The sequence below is a fragment of the Salvelinus alpinus genome, chromosome 25 (genome assembly GCF_045679555.1).
Source record: "Salvelinus alpinus chromosome 25, SLU_Salpinus.1, whole genome shotgun sequence".
NCBI lineage: Eukaryota > Metazoa > Chordata > Actinopteri > Salmoniformes > Salmonidae > Salvelinus > Salvelinus alpinus.
The window spans coordinates 21,090,722-21,111,268 of NC_092110.1; the positions used below are offsets into that span (position 1 = coordinate 21,090,722).

General features: G+C 42.6%; 2 protein-coding genes across 2 annotated transcripts in view; both read left to right on the forward strand.

The window, feature by feature from the left end:
* The first annotated feature begins 1,070 nt into the window (after window positions 1–1,070).
* Window positions 1,071–11,740, forward strand: LOC139553607 (zinc finger FYVE domain-containing protein 1-like). Its single transcript, XM_071366127.1, has 11 exons — window positions 1,071–3,000; window positions 3,139–3,643; window positions 5,686–5,900; window positions 6,125–6,231; window positions 6,322–6,430; window positions 6,549–6,646; window positions 8,221–8,338; window positions 8,478–8,648; window positions 8,873–9,053; window positions 9,228–9,341; window positions 9,592–11,740. The coding sequence occupies exons 1-11, from the start codon at window positions 2,215–2,217 to the stop codon at window positions 9,822–9,824; spliced, it is 2,637 nt and encodes an 878-aa protein (XP_071222228.1). The 5' UTR covers window positions 1,071–2,214; the 3' UTR covers window positions 9,825–11,740.
* Window positions 11,741–11,874: 134 nt separating this feature from the next.
* The window catches only part of LOC139553609 (zinc finger protein DPF3-like), a 45,448-nt gene continuing 36,775 nt past the window's right edge, over window positions 11,875–20,547 (forward strand). Inside the window, exon 1 of the mRNA XM_071366132.1 lies at window positions 11,875–12,170. Within this exon, the coding sequence (XP_071222233.1) occupies window positions 12,139–12,170 (32 nt within the window). The 5' untranslated portion in view covers window positions 11,875–12,138. The remainder of the gene's footprint in view (window positions 12,171–20,547) is intronic.

Genomic DNA, 20,547 nt, shown 5'->3' on the forward strand with positions numbered 1-20,547 from the left:
ACACAACTGATTGGCTCAAACGCATTGAGAAGGAAATCAATTCCACAAATTAACTTCTAACAAGGCACACCTGTTAATTGAAAGGCATTCCAGGTGACTACCTCATGAAGCTAGTTGAGAGAATGCCAAGTGTGTGCAAAGCTGTTATCAATGCAAAGGGTGGCTGTTTTGAAAAATCTCAAATCTCAAATATATTTTGATTTGATTAACACTTTTTTGTTACTACGTGATTCCATATGTGTTATTTCATAGTTTACAATGTATAACATAGTAAAAATAAAGAAAAACCCTTGAATGAGTAGGTGTGTCCAAACTTTTGACTCTTACTGTATATATACAGTATATTTGCTCTGAACTTGTGGGGCAAGCAAAGGATGAAGACATCAAAGAAAATCAATCATCTGCAGGCCGCCAGTTGTGGAACCCTGGTGTAGGGTAAACACAGGTACTAAGGTTAAGCACATTGCGATTGATAATAATTTGTCACATTCATACCGACACAATTACATTGTGTCCACTTAAGGACATTTTCATTCTGGGCAGGTCTCACATCAAACCCATTGACATGATCAAACCATAGAGAAATAGGATTTTGTTATCAGGTAGTCGTTTACCCAAGGATTCAAACTATAAATTATCTACTGCCCTCTACTGTACTGAATATTACAGAAGCTACTGAGCTTTTACTTGTTTAAAGCATATTACAAATTGCATAGAAAATCTATATTTGTTAATTCTGTCAGGAAAATTAATTATTCATAATGATCAAATTCAAAGTCTTGCAATATTAGTGGTAGTGTCAGAAGGAGTTCCCTTTCACAGATTCAACACACAACCAAATCAGGTTGTACAATCCAATATCTTTCTGATAAAATGTCATATTTTACTAGACAATCCATCATCCATGTCTGTGTGTGTCTTTATGTAGAAGTACACATATTATCATAGACAATTTGATAGATATTTGACTACAACGCCTACTTGTTTTATTCAAAACAACTTCATTTCCCAGCATACACCTTCATTTGCATTTATAATCTGATCAGCTGATCTGACCTGGCTGGCAACAACAACAGTCATAGCGCACAGAAATTCGCTAGGGAAGGGGTTGAGGAACAAAACAATGACAGAGCTAGGAAGGATTTCAATGCAATAATATATTTTAAAGTCTCCCGAAACGGATTGGGCTATTTTTCTTTGTATGCTTTTGTTGACCGACCAGTTGTTATCCTAGCATTCGGCTATAATATTATTGACAACCGAGTTTACCAAAACTGTCTAGCTTGGATAACACAGCTAGCTAGCCAGACAGCTAATGTTAGCTGTTTCAGACAGGGGCGATTGTGATTTGTTTTCGGTGTTTTGTTGATCAGAACTCGTAGTTTGTCACATTGACATTGGAATAACGTTATTTTAAACTAGCTAACTACGTTAGTTGGCTAACTATTGTTTAAATGTCAAGCTACAGGAAGCTAACTTACTAGCTAGCTTTTTTTAGGCAGCTGTCAGCTAGGTTATTTTATTTTCGAGCTAGGTAGCAATTAGGAAGCTAGCTAACAAGGGAAGTGATTTATGTTTGATTCTAAACAGCTGGCTAGTTTTCCCAGCTGTGGTTTCAAGTTGGTGCCAGTTTGCACATATTCATGTTAGTGTGGTTAGATATATGTTTCAGGGAAGTTGTCTTGCCAAACATTTGTTTTATTGCATACATTGAGTTTCCAGTTTTACTTTGCTGTAACGTATTTATTCTGGCAGTGTTATAATGTTCATGAAGCCAGTTATAACCGTAATGTATGTTGTTGTCAAGAGCAGGTTGACTTAAAATAGCCAGAACAAACATTCAACCATATTGCCTCACAGTATTATATTTGCAATGTGTCACATATTGACATTTTTGTATTAAATGTATGGAATGCTGCAGTAATTGTTGGCTAATAAGCTGTAAAAAATTGTAGTGGATCTTGAACCTTTACAGGTCAGTTGGAACACTGTCACAATGCAACCCTGTTAAGTCTACTTACATCAAGTTGTCTATGTTCTAGGTGTTGTGTAGGTGTAGCCTATAAAGCACACAATATTTAATACTAAGGTCAAGTGTTATCACTGAAACTACTTAATTGATATTTATTTACTCTTCTTTTGGGACTATTTGGCGTTATAGTCAAATTACTCCAGCTAGCATAAAACTGTTCAGATTTGGCTTGTGAAGGAAAAATGAGTGGTCATGGTTCATCAGAAAAGGAAATTAACACCAGTCTAATTTGTCAAGAGAGCTATGCTTGTGGTGGCTCAGAAGAGGCTGCTTTTGAATGTGATGAATGTAGAAGCTTGCAGTGTGTTCGCTGTGAGCAGGAACTCCATAGTCGAGAGGGCCTGCAGAACCATGAACGGGTAGCGATAGGCCCATGGCATGTACCCTACTGTGACAACTGCAGAGGAGGGAAGGAAAGGCCAGTGAATGGCCGCCGCCACAGGTCTGTCGTCCGCTGCCAGAACTGCAAAGTCAACTTGTGCCAACCGTGTCGGAAAAGCACCCACAATGGAGGTAACAAGAAGAAGCACCCACTCTCTGCCTATCCTCCTCCACCCAAACCTGCAGAGCTCAACTCAACCCCTCCACCCAAACCTGCAGAGCTCAACTCAACCCCTCCACCCAAACCTGCAGAGCTCAACTCAACCCCTCCACCCAAACCTGCAGAGCTCAACTCAACCCCTCCACCCAAACCTGCAGAGATCAACTCAACCCCTCCACCAAAACCTGCAGAGCTCAACTCAACCCCTCCACCCAAACCTGCAGAGATCAACTCTACCCCTCCACCCAAACCTGCAGAGATCAACTCTACCCCTCCACCAAAACCTGTTGAAGTCAAATTAACCCCTCCACCCAAACCTGCAGAGATCAATTTAAGCTTATTGGTAGATGAGGCAGAAGTCCAGAAGGCAAAACTTCTGGAGAAAGTCTGCAGTTTTCTTCTGGTTGATGCGAATGAGGAGATGCAGGTGGGTAGTGAAGGGCATAAAAAAAGTCCTTTGAGTTTTTGCATTCTGTCAGTTTTGTTTCTAAACTAAATTGTGTTTTGTGAAATGGAATTACCTCATCTGCTAACTCTACTCTTTTTTTTTCTTTTTTCTCTCCAGGTAAAGGACGATGGCGCGTTTGTGAAGAAATTGAACTGCAAGCCTGACAAGCTGATCAAGGTGGTGTCCATCTTTGGCAACACAGGAGAGGGCAAATCCCACACTCTGAACCACACTTTCTTCATAGGCAGGGAGGTGTTCAAGACCTCCCCCACACAGGAGTCCTGCACAGTGGGGGTGTGGGCGGCATTCGACCCCATCCACAAGGTGGTGGTCATTGACACAGAGGGCCTGCTGGGAAACAGCTCCAACCAGGGCCAAAGAACACGTCTTCTTCTCAAGGTGCTAGCTATCTCCGACCTCATAATCTACCGTACCCATGCTGACCGCCTCCATGACGACCTCTTCAAGTTTCTGTGCGATGCGTCAGACGCCTACCTGAAGCATTTTACCAAGGAGCTGAAGGCCACTACGGCCCGCTGTGGCCTTGACGTGCCTCTGTCCACCCTGGGTCCGGCCGTCGTCATCTTCCATGAGACCGTCCACACCAAGCTGCTGGGCTCAGGTCAGTGCTGAGAAATACTGTAGTCAACACTTACCATAGTGTACTGTACACAAATCGAAGATTGTTACTTGCTGCACTCATCAGTCTCATTGTTATTTCACCTTCCTTGACAGAGTGGAAGCAGGAATACAGTAGATTCATGCATAATGTCAAGAATGCTGCTATAGAAGATCATAAAACATGTGATTTGGTAATTACGGGTGCAAAATCCTACTCCCTTTGACACGCTAAGACTAGTATTTGTTATTCCAACAGAGCTGTTTTGATAGTGTGAACAGGTAACTGACCAGTCAAGCAGTTTGAGTAATCTAGAGACCTTTTCCTTATAAAGTATGTGGCTGTTGAACTGTAAATTATTTTATATCCCTTAAAATATGCTGAACAAAAATATAAACGCAACATGCAACAATTTAAAAGATTTTACTGAGTTACAGTTCATATAAGGAAATCAGTCAATTGAAATAAATGAATTGGGCCCTAATCTATGGATTTCACATGACTGGGAATACAGATATGCATCTGTTGGTCACAGATACAGTACCTTTAAAAGAAAGGTAGGGGTGTGGATCAGAACCAATCAGTATGGTGTGACCACCATTTGCCTTGTGCTGCACGACACATCACCTTTGCATAGAGTTGATCAGGGTGTTGATTTTGGCCTGTGGAATGTTGTCCTATTCCTCATCAATGAGTGTGCGAATTTCTGGATATTGGCATGAACAGGAACACGCTGTCATGCATGTCGATCCAGCGCATCCCAAACATTCTCAATGGGTGATATGTCTGGTGAGTATGCAGATCATGGAAGAATTGGGACATTTTCAGCTTCCAGGAATTGTCTGTAGATTCTTGCGACATGAGGTGATGGCGGTGGAATGGCACGACAATGGGCCTCAGGATCTCATCATGGTATCTCTGTGCATTCAAATTGCCATCGTTAAAATGCAATTGTGTTCGTCGTCCGTAGCTTATGTCTGCCCATACCATAACTCCACCGCCACCATGGGGCACTCTGTTCACAACGGTGACATCAGCAAACCACTCGCCCACATGACGCCGTACTTTTATTTTTATTTTATATAACCTTTATTAAACTAGGCAAGTCAGTTAAGAATTAAATCTTATTTACAAAGACGGCCTACCAAAAGGCCTCCTGCGGGGATGGGGGCTGGGATTAAAAATAAATTAAATAAAAAATATAGGACAAAACGCACATCATGACAAGAGACAAAACATCACTACATAAAGAGAGACCTAAGACAACACCATGGCAGCAACACAACATGGCAGCAGCACATGGTAGCAGCACAAAATAGGATACAAACATTATTGGGCTAAGACAACAGCACAAAGAGCAAGAAGGTAGAGACACCAATGCATCACTCAAAGCAGCCACAAGTGTTAGTAACAGTGTCCATGATTGAGATAAAACATACACGTGGTCTACAGTTGTAAAGCCGGTTAGACGTACTGCCAAATTCTCAAAAATGACAGAGGTGGCTTATGGTAGAGAAATTAACATTAAATTCTCTGGCAATAGCTCTGTAGTCAGCATACCAATTTCACGCTCCCTCAAATTGAGACATCTTTGGTATTGTGTGACACAACTGCACATTTTAGTGGCCTTTTATTGTCCCCAGGACAAGGTGCACCTGTGTAATAATGCTGTTTAATCAGCTTATTTATATGCCACAACTGTCAGGTGGATGGACTACCTTGGCAAAGGTGAAATGCTCACTAACAGGGATGTAAAGCATTTGTGCACAAAATTTAAGAGAAATAAGCTGGGCTTTCTGGGATCTTTTATTTAAGCTCATGAAACATGGACCAGCACTTTACATGTTGTGTTTATATTTTTGTTCAGTGAATGTTGTCTTTAGAATTTGACTTTTTTGTCCTAGAATCTTTTTGTTGTTGTGTGAGGCACCTTCCATCTCAGTTTTGATTGATCAACGTAATAAGTGAAATGTCCTTTTTATGAAGGGATATATATAAGTTAAGTCTGTCTTCTCCTGTTCTTCGTTCTCCCTCATTTATAACAGACAACTCATCAGAGTCTGTAGATCGGTTGCTACTTGAGCGGTTCAGGAAGCTAGGCCGTTTCCCAGAGGCATTCAGCTCCATCCAGTACCGAGGCACACGTACCTGCAGCCCCCCAACAGACTTTGGTGTCCTGCAGCGCACCCTGGAGCAGCTGCTGGACAACAACGCCACCCGCTCCCCTCGCTCCCCAGTCGTCATCTTCAAAGCCTTGCAGGTAGTAGACATGCTTATAACTCAGTCAGTAGTCAACTGGCTCCAAAACAGTTTCAAACAGGCTTACATTTACATAAAGCAAACACTAAAACAAGAGCGGGATGTTTTAGCAAGTTGCAAACATTGCTATTCATTAGTTACAGATCTGTTTACTTTCACAATGTTTGAACAATCTAGTCAGGCTATGTGTATGACATTTCTGATGTATTGTTTCTCTCTGTCTAGGCCCTGAGTGAGCGCTTCAATGGGGAGATCTCTGATGAGCTCATAGCCCACAATTGCTTCTTCCCCGATGAGTACTTCACCTGCTCCTGCCTCTGCCTCAGTTGCGGGTAAGTGCTCTCATTTATTTAATTTTCTCCATCTCATGCCACTGACTACAGCGAGGGTTTTAACAAGTCACATTGTTGTTGCTATTTTAGCTCTGGCTGCAAGAACAGCATGAACCACCTTGGGGAGGGGGTGTGTCATGAGGCCAAACACCGCTGCCGTTACTCACCCCAATACGACAATCGCATCTACACCTGTAAGGTTAGTCCTGTGGATATCCTCCTAAATCTTGTACTACCTGAACCCAATGTTGCCATATGACATTCTGAAGATCTGACTAGGTATCAGGCTGACCGCAATGCCTCTGTTGTCCCACTAGGCCTGTTACGAAGGGGGAAAGGAAGTGGTGGTGGTTCCCAAGACCTCTGCGTCCTCAGACTCTCCTTGGCTGGGCCTTGCTAGATACGCTTGGTCAGGGTGAGTGAGAGGTCATCGGTTGGGGTTGATTTTCTTTTTTTTGATCTAGAATCACCAATCCATTCATTGCTAACCCTTAGCCATTTACTAACTTATTTGGTGCACTCCAGATATGTCTCCAGATAGTTGTTTGTCTTGAGGTACAGTGCATTCGGAAAGTATTCAGACCCCTTTTTCCACAATTTGTTAGTTACAGCCTTATTCTAAAATGTATTAAATTAAATATTTTCCTCATCAATCTACACAATACCCCACAATCACAAAGCTAGAACAATTTTTGAAAATGTTTACACATTAAAAAAAACGGAAATACCTTTTACAATTTACATAAGTATTCAGACCCTTTGCTATGAGACTCAAAATTAAGCTCAGGTGCATCCTGTTTCCATTGATCTTCCTTGAGATGTTTCTACAACTTGTTTGGATTCCATCTGTGGTAAATTCAATTGATTGGACATGATTTTGAAAGGCACACACCTGTCTATATAAGGTCCCACAGTTGACAGTGCATGTCAGAGAAAAAACCAAGCCATGAGGTCGAAGGAATTGTCCGTAGAGCTCCAAGACAGGATTGTGTCGAGGCACAGATCTGGGGAAGGGTACCAAAAAATACCCTGGTCACTCTGACAGAGCTCATCTATGGAGATGGGAGAACCTTCCAGAAGGACAACCATCTCTGCAGCACTCCACCAATCAGGCCTTTATGGTAGTGGCCAGATGGATGCTACTCCTCAGTAAAAGGCACATGACAGCCCGCTTAGTCTGCCAAAGGGCAGACCATGAGAAACAAGATTCTCTGGTCTGATACCAAGATTTAACTCTGGCCTGAATGCAAAGCGTCACATCTGGAGGAAATCTGGCACTATCCCTACGGTGAAGAATGGTGGTGGCAGCATCATGCTGTGGGGATGTTTATCAGCGGCAGGGGATGGGAGACTAGTCAGGATCAATGGAAAGATGAACGGAGCAAAGTACAGAGAGATCCTTGATGAAAACCTGCTCAGGACCTCAGACTGGGGCGAAGGTTCGCCTTCCAACAGGACAACAACCCAAAGCACACAGCCAAGACAATGTAGGAGTGGCTTTGGGACAAGTCTCTGAATGTCCTTGAGGCCCAGCCAGAGCCCGGACTTGAACCTGTTCGAACATCTCTGGAGAGACCTGAAAATAGCTGTGCAGTGACGCTCCCCATCCAACCTGACAGAGCATAAGAGGATCTGCAGGGAAGAATTGAACAAACTCCCCAAATAAAGGTGTGCCAAGCTTGTAGCGTCATACCCAAGAAGACTCGGGATTGAATCGCTGCCAAAGGTGCTTCAACAAAGTACTGAGTAAAGGGTCTGAATACTTGTTTTACATTTATACATTTGCAAACATTTCTAAAAATCTGTTTTAGCTTTGTCATGGGGTATTGTGTGTAGATTGAAGGGAAAAAATAACAATTTAATACATTTTAAAATAAGGCTGTAACAAAATGTAGGAAAAGTTAAGGAGTCTGAATACTTTCCAAATGCACTGTATATGGTTATAACTGCTCTGTAAAATGTAACTTTTGTGTTTTTGTGTGTCTGCAGGTACGTGATTGAATGTCCAAACTGTGGGGTGATCTATCGGAGCCGGCAGTACTGGTATGGGAACCAGGACCCAGTGGATACGGTGGTCCGCACTGAAATCCAGCATATATGGCCTGGGGTAAGAGAACTACCACACCACATACCTACTAAAATACTTTTAAACGCCTATTGGTATTATTTCCACATTCTCAACATAGTCTTATATGTAAACAAAAGAACTTGTAAACTTCTTGCAACTCAATGTTCACTTTCCACAGGCAGATGGATTCCTGAAGGACAATAGCAATGCAGCACAGCGTCTGCTGGATGGTGTTAACTTCATGGCCCAGTCTGTGTCAGAGCTCAGTGTGAAGCCTGCCAAGGCTGTCACCTCCTGGCTAACGGATCAGATCGCCCCGACCTACTGGAAACCCAACTCCCTCATCCTGGTGAGTGACAGAGGACCAACCACACACATCATACGTGGAACAGTAGAGTCAACACTTTCTTGTCCAGGAACCTGTTTATTTGCCCTTCGCTGCTGTTCAGCTGGGGGCCAATGTTACACAACCCATGTTTGCGGGTCACAAGATAAGGCTCAGATCGACCCCTCGTCCTAGATTCCCCAGTCAATAACTGCCTCTTGTTTTTGTTTTTCCCCTGTAATGTCCAGACATGCCTTAAGTGCCAAGAGGTATTCCAAGACAACGATACCAAGCATCACTGCCGTGCCTGTGGGGAAGGGTTCTGTGACACATGCTCGTCCAAAGCCACACCTGTCCCAGAGAAAGGCTGGGGTCTGGCCCCCGTGAGAGTCTGTGACACCTGTTATGAGCAGAGGGCCACACATACAGGTACCAACACCTCAAAGCCAAAAGTCAGCTTGTATGTATTTATTATTAGCCATGCTGTACAGTGGTAACTTAGTATACTTAGCCTTTAAATCTGTTTTTAGCCTTACTTAGTCTGCATACGTGTTTATTTTAGCCATACTGTACAGTGGTAACATAGTTGTATGCTTTGTACAGAGCTGTTGCATGCAGAGGTTGAAGATGAGGAAGGTGGAAACCTAGCCAGGAAGGTTGGAGAAGCAGTGTCAAACACACTGGGCGCCGTGGTTACTGCTATTGACATCCCACTGGGTGAGTGTTATGTAACACAAGAGCCAGATAGAATTGTGTAATGGGCAATGACTGCAGGAATTTAAACCCATGGACAGGCTGCCATCTGGTGGCATATGAAAAATGTCTCTGCTGCTCCTTATCACAAATAAAAGTATTTTTAGATACTGCAGTATTAGGATACTTTTATTGTTCGACATGTTATTGGAAGTGCAATGGTAAACCATTCTATTGTAAGTCGTTTTTTACTGTGTGTCCGCTCTCTCTTCAGGTCTGGTCAAGGATGCTGCGCGTCCCACCTACTGGGTGCCTGACCAGGATATTCTCTCTTGCCACAACTGCCAGTGCAGCTTCACTGCCAAGTTGTCCAAGCACCACTGTCGCGCCTGCGGGCAAGGCGTGTGTGACGAGTGCTCGCTGGAGCGTCGGCCGGTCCCGTCGCGGGGCTGGGACCACCCCGTCCGTGTTTGTGCTAACTGCAACCAGAAACCTGGAGACCTTTAACGGGGCTGGCCCTCTTCCCTTACAACACTGGACTGAACCACCTCTTAACCCTCCACCCACCCCTTATAGACCTCCATTAAATGGTTCTGTCCCGTGTCTGTGGCAAGTGTGTTTTTAGTAAATCTAGTTTTAGGGTTTCTGATGCCTTGTGGAACAACAGGCACATCTATGTAATTTGTCCTTATCAAAAGAGTGAGCCAGGAAGATATTTTGAGCTCATTTACCCAAATCACAGCTTTTTTTAAATGGTTTAAAAATATTTTTCTACCATGGAAAAAAAGTAAATTTGTAGCATGTTAGCAATGTTATTTTCTTGAGAACCCTGGGGAGGGGGTTAGTTTTAATCAATACTTTCCATAAGGCCTTGTTTTCTGATGTTACTACTAATGTTGAGGGGATAATGGTGTCAGTGAAGTCCCTGCTGCAGGTTAATTGCATGCTCTACTCCACTATTTTAGGTTTGCTCTAAGTCTGTTGCAGCTTTACAAAGCTGCTGCTTATGGCCAGAAAAAAACAAAAAAACAAAGATTTGACTTAGATTTGAGCATGCATGAGCACCCATATCCCATTTTTCAACCAGTCTGCCAAGAGTTGGTCAACTTTAGATTTAGGATATTTGGTCTGCAAATAGCCTTTTGGGTTACTGCTTCTGTTGACACTAACTTCATATTTACTTCAGAGGTTATGGTTCTATGAAGACATGGAATTATGCTAGAAGAATGTGAATTCAGGATTTTAGACACTTTGTTTTGTAGAAAACAATTGTTTAGCTTGAGTCTGAAAGATGCATAGCCTTTGAGATGTTCAGAGGGTCTGGTGATCTCTGAATAAATCAATACCTAACCTCATTGTTATATTTTAACTTATACTGGGTGGTATTTTTGTAATGTATCTGACAATTTCTGTTACTTGAGGGTATACACATGATGTGCATTATGCACCTAGAATTTGAATGGTGTGGCAGTTACTACCGTTTGTTTGAATCTTGTTTGATCACCATAGGCTGGTGGGACAATGAACTCAGCATTTGTTTTCAGCCCTCTGCTTCTGTGGCTTTATTTGTCATCCATGTTACAGATTGCAGTGTCAAATAGATTGCATGCTCATTCTTTCATACTAGTTTGTGCTTTTTAATAATTGAGAGATGATATGCTATATGTAGACAGTAAGTCATAAGTTAGTTTAATGTGGTTTTATTTCTGAATACTGTTATTGGTATATTTGAGTTCAATTTCTTTCTTGACTGGAATCGGTTGTCCATTCATACAACACTTGGATATGCACAGTCAGCTAGCATTTATACCTTAACCATTTCACTTCTTTGATGGTTAGATGAATAAGAGGCTGAAATGTCAGAACCCAGGGAACAATATTACCTGGATACATGCCAACCAAGCATATAGAATGTTTATTTCTATTATCTGTGTTTGGAAAAAAAGAAAATTAAGAAAAAAAGGTTGTCCTGTAAGCATTTAAGATAATTGTCATTTTGTTAGATTTGTATTTTATTTTTGCCCTTTTGTCTAAGCTGTAACCCTAGATAGTGAGGTATAGAAATTACGATGGAATCTGCCTTGTCTGCTGTCAAAATGTTTATCTGATTGAATGATGTCATTGTATGAAATTAAGTCATGTCTGTGTTGCTAATTTTGCACAGAATAATAACCAGGAATGTCAGCTATGTCCCCATCTAGTCCTTTGTTTTCCAAACCTATTGCTTGAGAGAGACCTTTGTGACCGAAATGATAATGGATTGAGTTCTCGAATCGACACTCCTAATGCACAGACAAAAAAGAGGTATGAAACACTATGTTATGCTGTTATTGAACATAGATCGTGAGAAAGTGTGGATGTCTGCATATTGACAATGTCCATAAGTGGTGGAATAACTATATTATTAAAGTCTTATCAGCTCATGGCTGTTTATAATTATTTGGTTGGGGAGGTGGCTATGGATATTTAGTCAGGTTCTGTTTCAAATTTCTAATAAAGATGTGTTCTTCTTCAAACCCTGGCAACCTTAGTTTTGTTGCATTGGTGGGAAGAAAGTTTCTGACAACTTTAGCTATCTCTTCAAGAAGTCTGTATCATAGACATATGGTCGGTATTCCGTTTTCTACAATATAAATACTGGCAGAACCCTTTAAAATCGTTTTGACAGTTTACTCATTGAGTTTACCACACAGGCCACGCCTTATTTACGTATACTGTGGATGCATTGGCCAACGATTTTACCCCGAGCCCTGATTGGTTGCTTTTGCGTAGGTTTCCCTCAGAACTGCAAGACGCTGATATTGCGTTACAGTGTAGCAAAATGGCGGCTGTCATTCAGAACCCACTAAAAGCGTAAGTAATTTTAACAAATTGATAACATTCTATTTTGTTACTTTGTTGCTAATACTTCAAATAAAATGATCCGTCTTTTCAAGCAAGTACAAGACGCGTGCAAATTAGAAATAATGCTGTCTTAGCATTTTGTGTATGTCTACTTGCATAATGTGCCACTGCTTTCACCAAAGTAGCACCTACTTAGTTTTTTATTAGACATTTCTGCTTATGATTTACAGTATTCTAGCTATAATATTGGCTATGATATGCGAATGATATATGAATTACACATTAGGCCTATAGCCTAAACCTGCTAATTTATTGACTCCCCATCCAGAGACGCTTTGACCGATACTTTTAATCCTACTTCAAAATTAAGCACAAAAGTGTTTCAACATGCATTGCTCTGTGACGAGGACGAATAAAATACAATATTACATTCATGTTGGATATTTACGTAAAAACATTGACATTCCGATTCAGAGAGTCGTTTATAGTTGTTGTGAATTGTCGACATATCAACTTTGGCGCTGAGCGCAGATGTGGTCAGGTCCAGGACCCGGTAGAGCAAGGGAGGAAGAATTTTACATTTGCATGCCTTTCCTTCCGAAAGCGAAGTGACAGCAACGTGAGCCCCGGAATTTCAGTTGGAGATAGTAGGCCTATGTATTTTGTAACGCCAGTGCCATAATTTCAGTTTTATGCTACGCTCTGTGTGCACCACTTTATGAGTCTCTACCGTGTTTGTCCATGACTCCATATATGTTTTGTAGTATCTTTTTATTTAACTAGGCAAGTCAGTTGAGAACAAATTCTTATTTACAATGACAGCCTAACCCGGACGACGCTGGGCCAATTGTGCACCGCCCTTTGGGACTCCCAATCACGGCCAGTTGTGATACAGCCTGGAATCGAACCAGGGTCTGTAGTGACGCCTCTAGCACTGAGATGCAGTGCCTTAGAACGCTGCACCACTCGGGAGCCCTTTAACATTGTATCTAACATTCTTTTGTCAGAAAATATCTATTCATCCATTGAAGTTGAGAAAAAACAATTGTCAATTTAATAGTTTCAAGGCAAGTTTGTATGTATTGAGTGGTATTGGCAACACCTGTATGTACATTTTCTCAAATACATGGACAAGACCTACCGGTAGGCCATTTCTTTGTTGCTATCCATGTTTGGACACTGACAGATTGTTGTAGTGCAGCAGGACAGTTGAGGTATAACCAGACCTTTTGGACTGTGCAGTACAGATGGTGAGACTGTCTGGAGGTGAAGAATGAGGGATATAACTTGACTGTGCCTTTTTAAATGGAGGAGTGGTGCAGATTAACCTGGTCCAGGATCCTGGGCCAATTTATCAGGATGCTATGGCAGATGTCAGTAGTGTAGAGAATTTTATTTGGTTGGATGGGCCTGCAAAAATTTGGGTGGGGAAATATGATTACATTTTTTGGGGGAGGCTAAATTCCTGCAATTCTACACATTTTGCTATTGGGCAAAGATACAATTGAGCTGTTTTTAAAGCTGATTTCCTGCAATTCTACACATTTTGCCATGAGGCTGAGAATTTTTTTAAAGCTAAACTGTAGGTGTGTTGACTGTGATAAAGGCACTAGATTATGAGCTGTCTTGTTTGCTAAATGAACAAATAAAGTAGGCAGTGGCATGGTGCATATAGCCATAGAAACACAGTGACATATCCCTCAATGCGGTCATATTTGTGACTTATTGGGGGTGTGGCTTTCAGTTATTTTTGGCCAACCATCATATGAGAGTGAATGCCATTCCAGTTAATCTGAATGTCATTCCAGTGCACTGCTCTGAATTCTGAGGTTGTTTGCATGTTTAGGTAAAAAGACTAATGTCCCGTTTGGAACAAGTAGAGAGAGCATATCTGCTCAATCTGATTGGGTGGGCCCAGGCCCACCTGTGCCTACGCTGCTGGACAGAAGACCCATCTGCTCCTCAGTAGAAGTACCCTGGCACCCCCATGGGCCCTACAGGATCAAGGGAGTGCTCCTCGCCTATACCCGCCATTTACGTATGATTGCCATTGTTATTATACATTCATGACTGCATAAATGAGAGGGAAGAGCTCTACCACTGACAAGCATAAAGGGATAGTCTTGTTTCATAATTTCATGGCTGTGGTTCCCAGTTGGCACAATGTAGCCTAGTTTGAGCATGTGCCATTTTTTAAAATACATTTTGCTGAACTAATTTCCTCTAAACCACTTTATCCTTGCATCCAACAAGATCAACCTACACATTCTATTGTGCCTGAAGCTGCTGCTTCTTCATCTCGTAGAGAGGTTTTAACATTCAAATGTGGAATGTCTCCTCGCTATAAGCTATGCTTAATGAAGTGTTTCAATCTGCTATAATTAGCCACACGTCATTTTTCAGATTATAATTAGTCACACTTGACACTAATTGGATGTTGCTCATGTGGACCAGTTTGACAATTTTGTATCAAGAGTATTCTCATTTGAGATTAGGCAAATTTAATTAGGGAGTCTTGTTGGCTTTGTTATAGAGAAGGATGTGGTGGGTGTACCTTAAGTGTTGCTCCTCCCACACTGTGTGTGTGTGTGTGTTAATTATTGTATGCATGAGAGGGAGATATAGGGTGAGAAGAAGAGATGAGAAGAGGGAGAAGGGCCTCTACAAGCTACTGATAAAATGGAGCATAAATATTGAGCCTGTGTGTTATCTTTAAAGATGACTCGGTGAACAGGCTATCTTAGCTATAGGGTCAACGTGTTCGATAGGAAGTCTTGTATGACACTATGCCATTACTCTGCGGTTGGCTTTGAGTGAGTCATGCTGTATGTGTATTGGTACTGCAGTGAGGTGTAGGCCTATCGTCTGGTTTTCCTCTAGCCCTCATCCTGGCTCTGTTGTGCTGATGGTTGTAATCAAGGGCCTGTTGTCAGGATGCAGTCTCTCTCTAGACCCTCCCCTTTTTCTATGCTGCAGCTCTGGCTTCCTGTAAAGCTGACATGTACCTACAAAACCCAATACATTTGCCTAAACAGATCTCAAAAGGCAGAAGTTGGTGGAGGAAATGGTTATTCTGAAAAATTTGTATTGTATTGCCCTTTTTCAGCCTGTTGGAAAATGTATGGCTATAACAGAGTATCAAGGTCTAGACAACAACATTGTAACTCCAACACTGTAACTCCAGCCCTCATAGGCCCTAAACTATACTGAACAAAAATATAAATGCAACAATTTCAACGATTTTACTGAGTTACAGTTCATATAAGGAAATTAGTAAATTGGAATAAATTCATTAGAGAGCCTTAGGACTAGAGGTCGACCGATTATGATTTTTCAACGCCGATACCGATTATTGGAGGACCAAAAGAAGCCGATACCAATTAATCGGCCGATTATTATTTTTTGTAATAATGACAATTACAACAATACTGAATGAACACTTTTCTTTTACCTTAATATAATACATCAATAAAATCAATTTAGCCTCAAATAAATAATGAAACATGTTCAATTTGGTTTAAATAATGCAAAAACAAAGTGTTGGAGATGAAAGTAAAAGTGCAATATGTGCCATGTAAAAAAGCTAACGTTTAAGTTCCTTGCTCAGAACATGAGAACATATGAAAGCTGGTGGTTCCTTTTTATTTTTTTAAATTTAAATTTTACCCCCTTTTCTCCCCAATTTCGTGGTATTCAATTGTTAGTACTATCTTGTCTCATTGCTACAACTCCCGTACGGGCTCGGGAGAGACAAAGGTCGAAAGCCATGCGTCCTCCGAAACACCACCCAACCAAGCCGCACTGCTTCTTAACACAGCGCGCCTCCAACCCGGAAGCCAGCCGCACCAATGTGTCAGAGGAAACACTGTGCACCTGGCCACCTGGCCACCACTGTGCACCCGGCCCGCCACAGGAGTCGCTGGTGCGCGATGAGACAAGGATATCCCCACCGGCCAAACCCTCCCTAACCCGGACGACGCTAGGCCAATTGTGCGTCGCCCCACGGACCTCCCGGTCGCGGCCGGTTGCGACAGAGCCTGGGCGAGAACCCAGAGTCTCTGGTGGCGCAGGTATTTCATATACCTTTGACTATTGGATGTTCTTATAGGCACTTTAGTATTGCCAGTGTAACAGTATAGCTTCCGTCGCTCTCCTCGCCTCTACCTGGGCTCGAACCAGGAACACATCGACAACAGCCACCCTCGAAGCATCGTTACCCATCGCTCCACAAAAGCCGCGGCCCTTGCAGAGCAAGGGGAACAACTACTCCATGTCTCAGAGCGAGTGACGTCACCGATTGAAACGCTATTAGCGCGCACCCCGCTAACTAGCTAGCCATTTCACATCAATTACACCAGCCTAATCTCGGGAGTTGATAGGCTTGAAGTCATAAACAGCCCAATGCTTGAAGCATTGCGAAGAGCTCCTGGCAAATGCACGAAAGTGCTGTTTGAATGAATGCTTACGAGCCTGCTGCTGCCTACCATGCTCAGTCAGACTGCTCTATCAAATATCAAATCATAGACTTAATTATAACATAATAACACACAGAAATACGAGCCTTTGGTCATTGATATGGTCGAATCCGGAAACTATCATTTCGAAAACAAAACGTTTATTCTTTCAGTGAAATACGGAACCGTTCCTTATTTTATCTAATGGATGGCATCCCTAAGTCTAAATATTGCTGTTATATTGTACAACCTTCAATGTTATTTCATAATTATGTACAATTCTGGCAAATTAATTACAGTCTTTGTTAGGAATAAATGGACTTCACACAGTTCGCAACGAGCCAGGCGGCCCAAACTGCTGCATATACCCTGACTGCTTGCACGGAACGCAAGAGAAGTGACACAATTTCCCTAATTATAAGAAATTCATGTTAGCAGGCAATATTAACTAAATATGCAGGTTTAAAAATATATACTTGTGTATTGATTTTAAGAAAGGCATTGATGTTTATGGTTAGGTTTGGTGCAACGACAGTGCTAAATCATCATCCATTTGGCGAAGTAAGCTGTGATTCGATGAGAAATTAACAGGCACCGCATTGAATATATGCAACGCAGGACACGCTAGATAAACTAGTAATATCAACCGTGTGTAGTTAACTAGTGATTATGTTAAGATTGATAGTTTTTTATAAGATAAGTTTAATGCTAGCTAGCAACTTACCTTGGCTTCTTGCTGCCCTCGCGTAACAGGTAGTCAGCCTGCCATGCAGGCTCCTCGTGGAGTGCAATGTAAGGCAGGTGGTTAGAGCGTTGGACTAGTAACCGGAAGGTTGCAAAAACGAATCCCCAAGCTGACAAGGTAAAAATCTGTCGTTCTGCCCCTGAACAAGGCAGTTAACCCACCGTTCCTAGGCCTTCATTGAAAATAAGAATGTGTTCTTAACTGACTTGCCTAGTTAAATAAAGGTGTAAAAAAAATATATAAAAATCGGCCAAATCGGTGTCCTGAAAAATACCGATTTCCGATTGTTATGAAAACTTGAAATCGGCCCTGATTAATCGGCCATTCCGATTAATTGGTCGACCTCTACTTAGGACCATGCCTCAGGACTACCTGGCCTGATGACTCCTTGCTGTCCCCAGTCAACCTGGTTGTGCTGCTGCTCCAGTTTCAACTGTTCTGCCTGCGGCTTTGGAACACTGACCTGTTCACCGGACGTGCTGCCTTGTCCCAGACCTGCTGTTTTCAACTCTCTACAGACAGCAGGAGCGGTAGAGATACTCTGAATGATCGGCTATGAAAAGCCAACTGACATTTACTCCTGAGGTGCTGACCAGTTGCACCCTCTACAACCACTGTGATTATTATTATTTGACCCTGCTGGTCATCTATGAACATTTGAACATCTTGGCCATGTTTTGTTGTAGTCTCCACCCGGCACAGCCAGAAGAGGACTGGCCACCCCTCATAGCCTGGTTCCTCTCTAAGTTTCTTCCTAGGTTCCGGCCTTTCTAGGGAGTTTTTCCTAGTCAGAGTGCTTCTACACCTGCATTGCTTTCTGTTTGGGGTTTTAGGCTGGGTTTCTGTACAGCACTTTGTGACATCAGCTGATGTAAGAAGGGCTTTATAAATACGATTGATTGATTGATTAATCCCTAATCTATGGATATCACATGACTGGTCAGGGGCACAGCCATAGGTGGGCCTGGGAGGGCATAGGCCTCCCCACTGTGGAACCAGGCCCAGCCAATCAGAATGGGTTTTTCCCCACAAAAGGGCTTTAATACTGACAGAAATACTCCTCATGAAACTGAGCTGTCCGGGTGGCCGCGGTGGTTGGTCTCAGACGATCCCGCAGGTGAAGAAAACGGATGTGGAGGTCCTGGGCTGGCGTGGTTACACGTGGTCTGTGGTTGTAAGGCCGGTGGGACGTACTGCCAAATTCTCTAAAAGGACGGAGGCGGCTTATGGTAGAGAAATTAACATTAAATTCTCTGGCAACAGCTCTGGTGGACATTACTGCAGTCAGCATGCCAATTCCATGCTCCCTCAACTTGAGACATCTGTGGCATTGTGTTGTGTGGCAAAACTGCATATTTTAGAGTGGCCTTTTATTGTCCCCAGCACAATGTGCATCTGTGGAATTATCATGCTGTTTAATCAGCTTCTGATGGATTATCTTGGTAAAGGAGAAATGCTCACTAACAGGGATGTAAACAAATGTGTGCACAAAATTTGAGAGAAAAAGCTTTTTGTGCATATGGAAAATGTCTGCTGACTTTTATTTCAGCTCATGAAACATGGGACCAACACTTTTTTATATATATATATATATTTTAGGGGGAGGATCAGCTTTAATATTGATGATAGATTGTTGCTGCCATCAATGTAATTGTCTGCATCATTTCCAATCCCCCATATATTTTTGGGGTAAATATATATATATCTATATACATACATATACATATAAACTCAGCAAAAAAAGAAACGTCCCTTTTTCAGGACCCTGTCTTTCAAAGATAATTCGTAAAAATCCAAATAACTTCACATATCTTCATTGTAAAGGATTTAAACACTGTTTTCCATGCTTGTTCAATGAACCATAAACAATTAATGAACATGCACCTGTGGAGCGGTCGTTAAGACACAAACAGCTTACAGACGGTAGGCAATTAAGGTCACAGTTATGAAAACTTAGGAGACTAAAGATGCCTTTCTACTGACTCTGAAAAACAGATGCCCAGGGTCCCTGCTCATCTGCGTGAACATGCCTTAGGCATGCTGTAACAAGGCATGAGGACCGCAGATGTGGCCAGGGCAATAAATTGCAATGTCTGTACTGTGAGACGCCTAAGACAGCGCTACAGGGAGACAGGACGGACAGCTGATCGTCCTCGCAGTGGCAGACCACGTGTAACAACACCTGCACAAGATCGGTACATCCGAACATCACATGGCAACAACAACTGCCCGAGTTACACCAGGAACGCACAATCCCTCCATCAGTGCTCAGACGGTCCGCAATAGGCTGAGAGAGGCTGGACTGAGGGCTTGTAGGCCTGTTGTAAGGCAGGTCCTCACCAGACATCACCGGCAACAACGTCGCCTATGGGCACAAACCCACCGTCACTGGACCAGACAGGACTGGCAAAAAGTACTATTCACTGACGAGTCGCGGTTTTGTCTCACTGGGGATGATGGTCGGATTCGCGTTTATTGTCGAAGGAATGAGCGTTACACCGAGGCCTGTACTCTGGAGCGGGATCGATTTGGAGGTGGAGGGTCCCACATGGTCTGGGGTGGTGTGTCACAGCATCATCGGATTGAGCTTGTTGTCATTACAGGCAATCTCAATGCTGTGTGTTGCAGGGAAGACATCTTCCTCCCTCATGTGGTACCCTTCCTGCAGGCTCATTCTGACATGACCCTCCAGTATGACAATGCCACCAGCCATACTGCTCGTTCCCTGCGTGATTTCCTGCAAGACAGGAATGTCAGTTTTCTGCCATGGCCAGCGAAGAGCCCGGATCTCAATCCCATTGAGCATGTCTGGGACCTGTTGGATCGGAGGGTGAGGGCTAGGGCCATTCCCCCCCAGAAATGTCCGGGAAACTGCCGGTGCCTTGGTGAAAGAGTAGGGTAACATCTCACAGCAAGAACTGGCAAATCTGGTGCATTTTATGAGGAGGAGATGCACTGCAGTACTTAATGCAGTACTTAATGACTGTTACTTTTTACTTATTTTGACCCCCCCTTTGTTCAGGGACACATAATTCAATTTCTGTTAGTCACATGTCTGTGGAACCTGTTCAGTTTATGTCTCAGTTGTTGAATCTTATGTTCATACAAATATTTACACATGTTAAGTTTGCTGATATTTAACGCAGTTGACAGTGAGAGGACATTTCTTGTTTTGCTGGGTTTACAT

Bases quoted from the DNA above. Each gene is read 5' to 3' on its own strand.
- LOC139553607 (XM_071366127.1), top strand. From the start codon at position 2,215: ATGAGTGGTCATGGTTCATCAGAAAAGGAAATTAACACCAGTCTAATT. The intron at 3,001-3,138 runs GTGGGTAGTGAA...TTTTCTCTCCAG, and splicing joins ATGCGAATGAGGAGATGCAG to GTAAAGGACGATGGCGCGTT. The intron at 9,054-9,227 runs GTACCAACACCT...TGCTTTGTACAG, and splicing joins GCAGAGGGCCACACATACAG to AGCTGTTGCATGCAGAGGTT.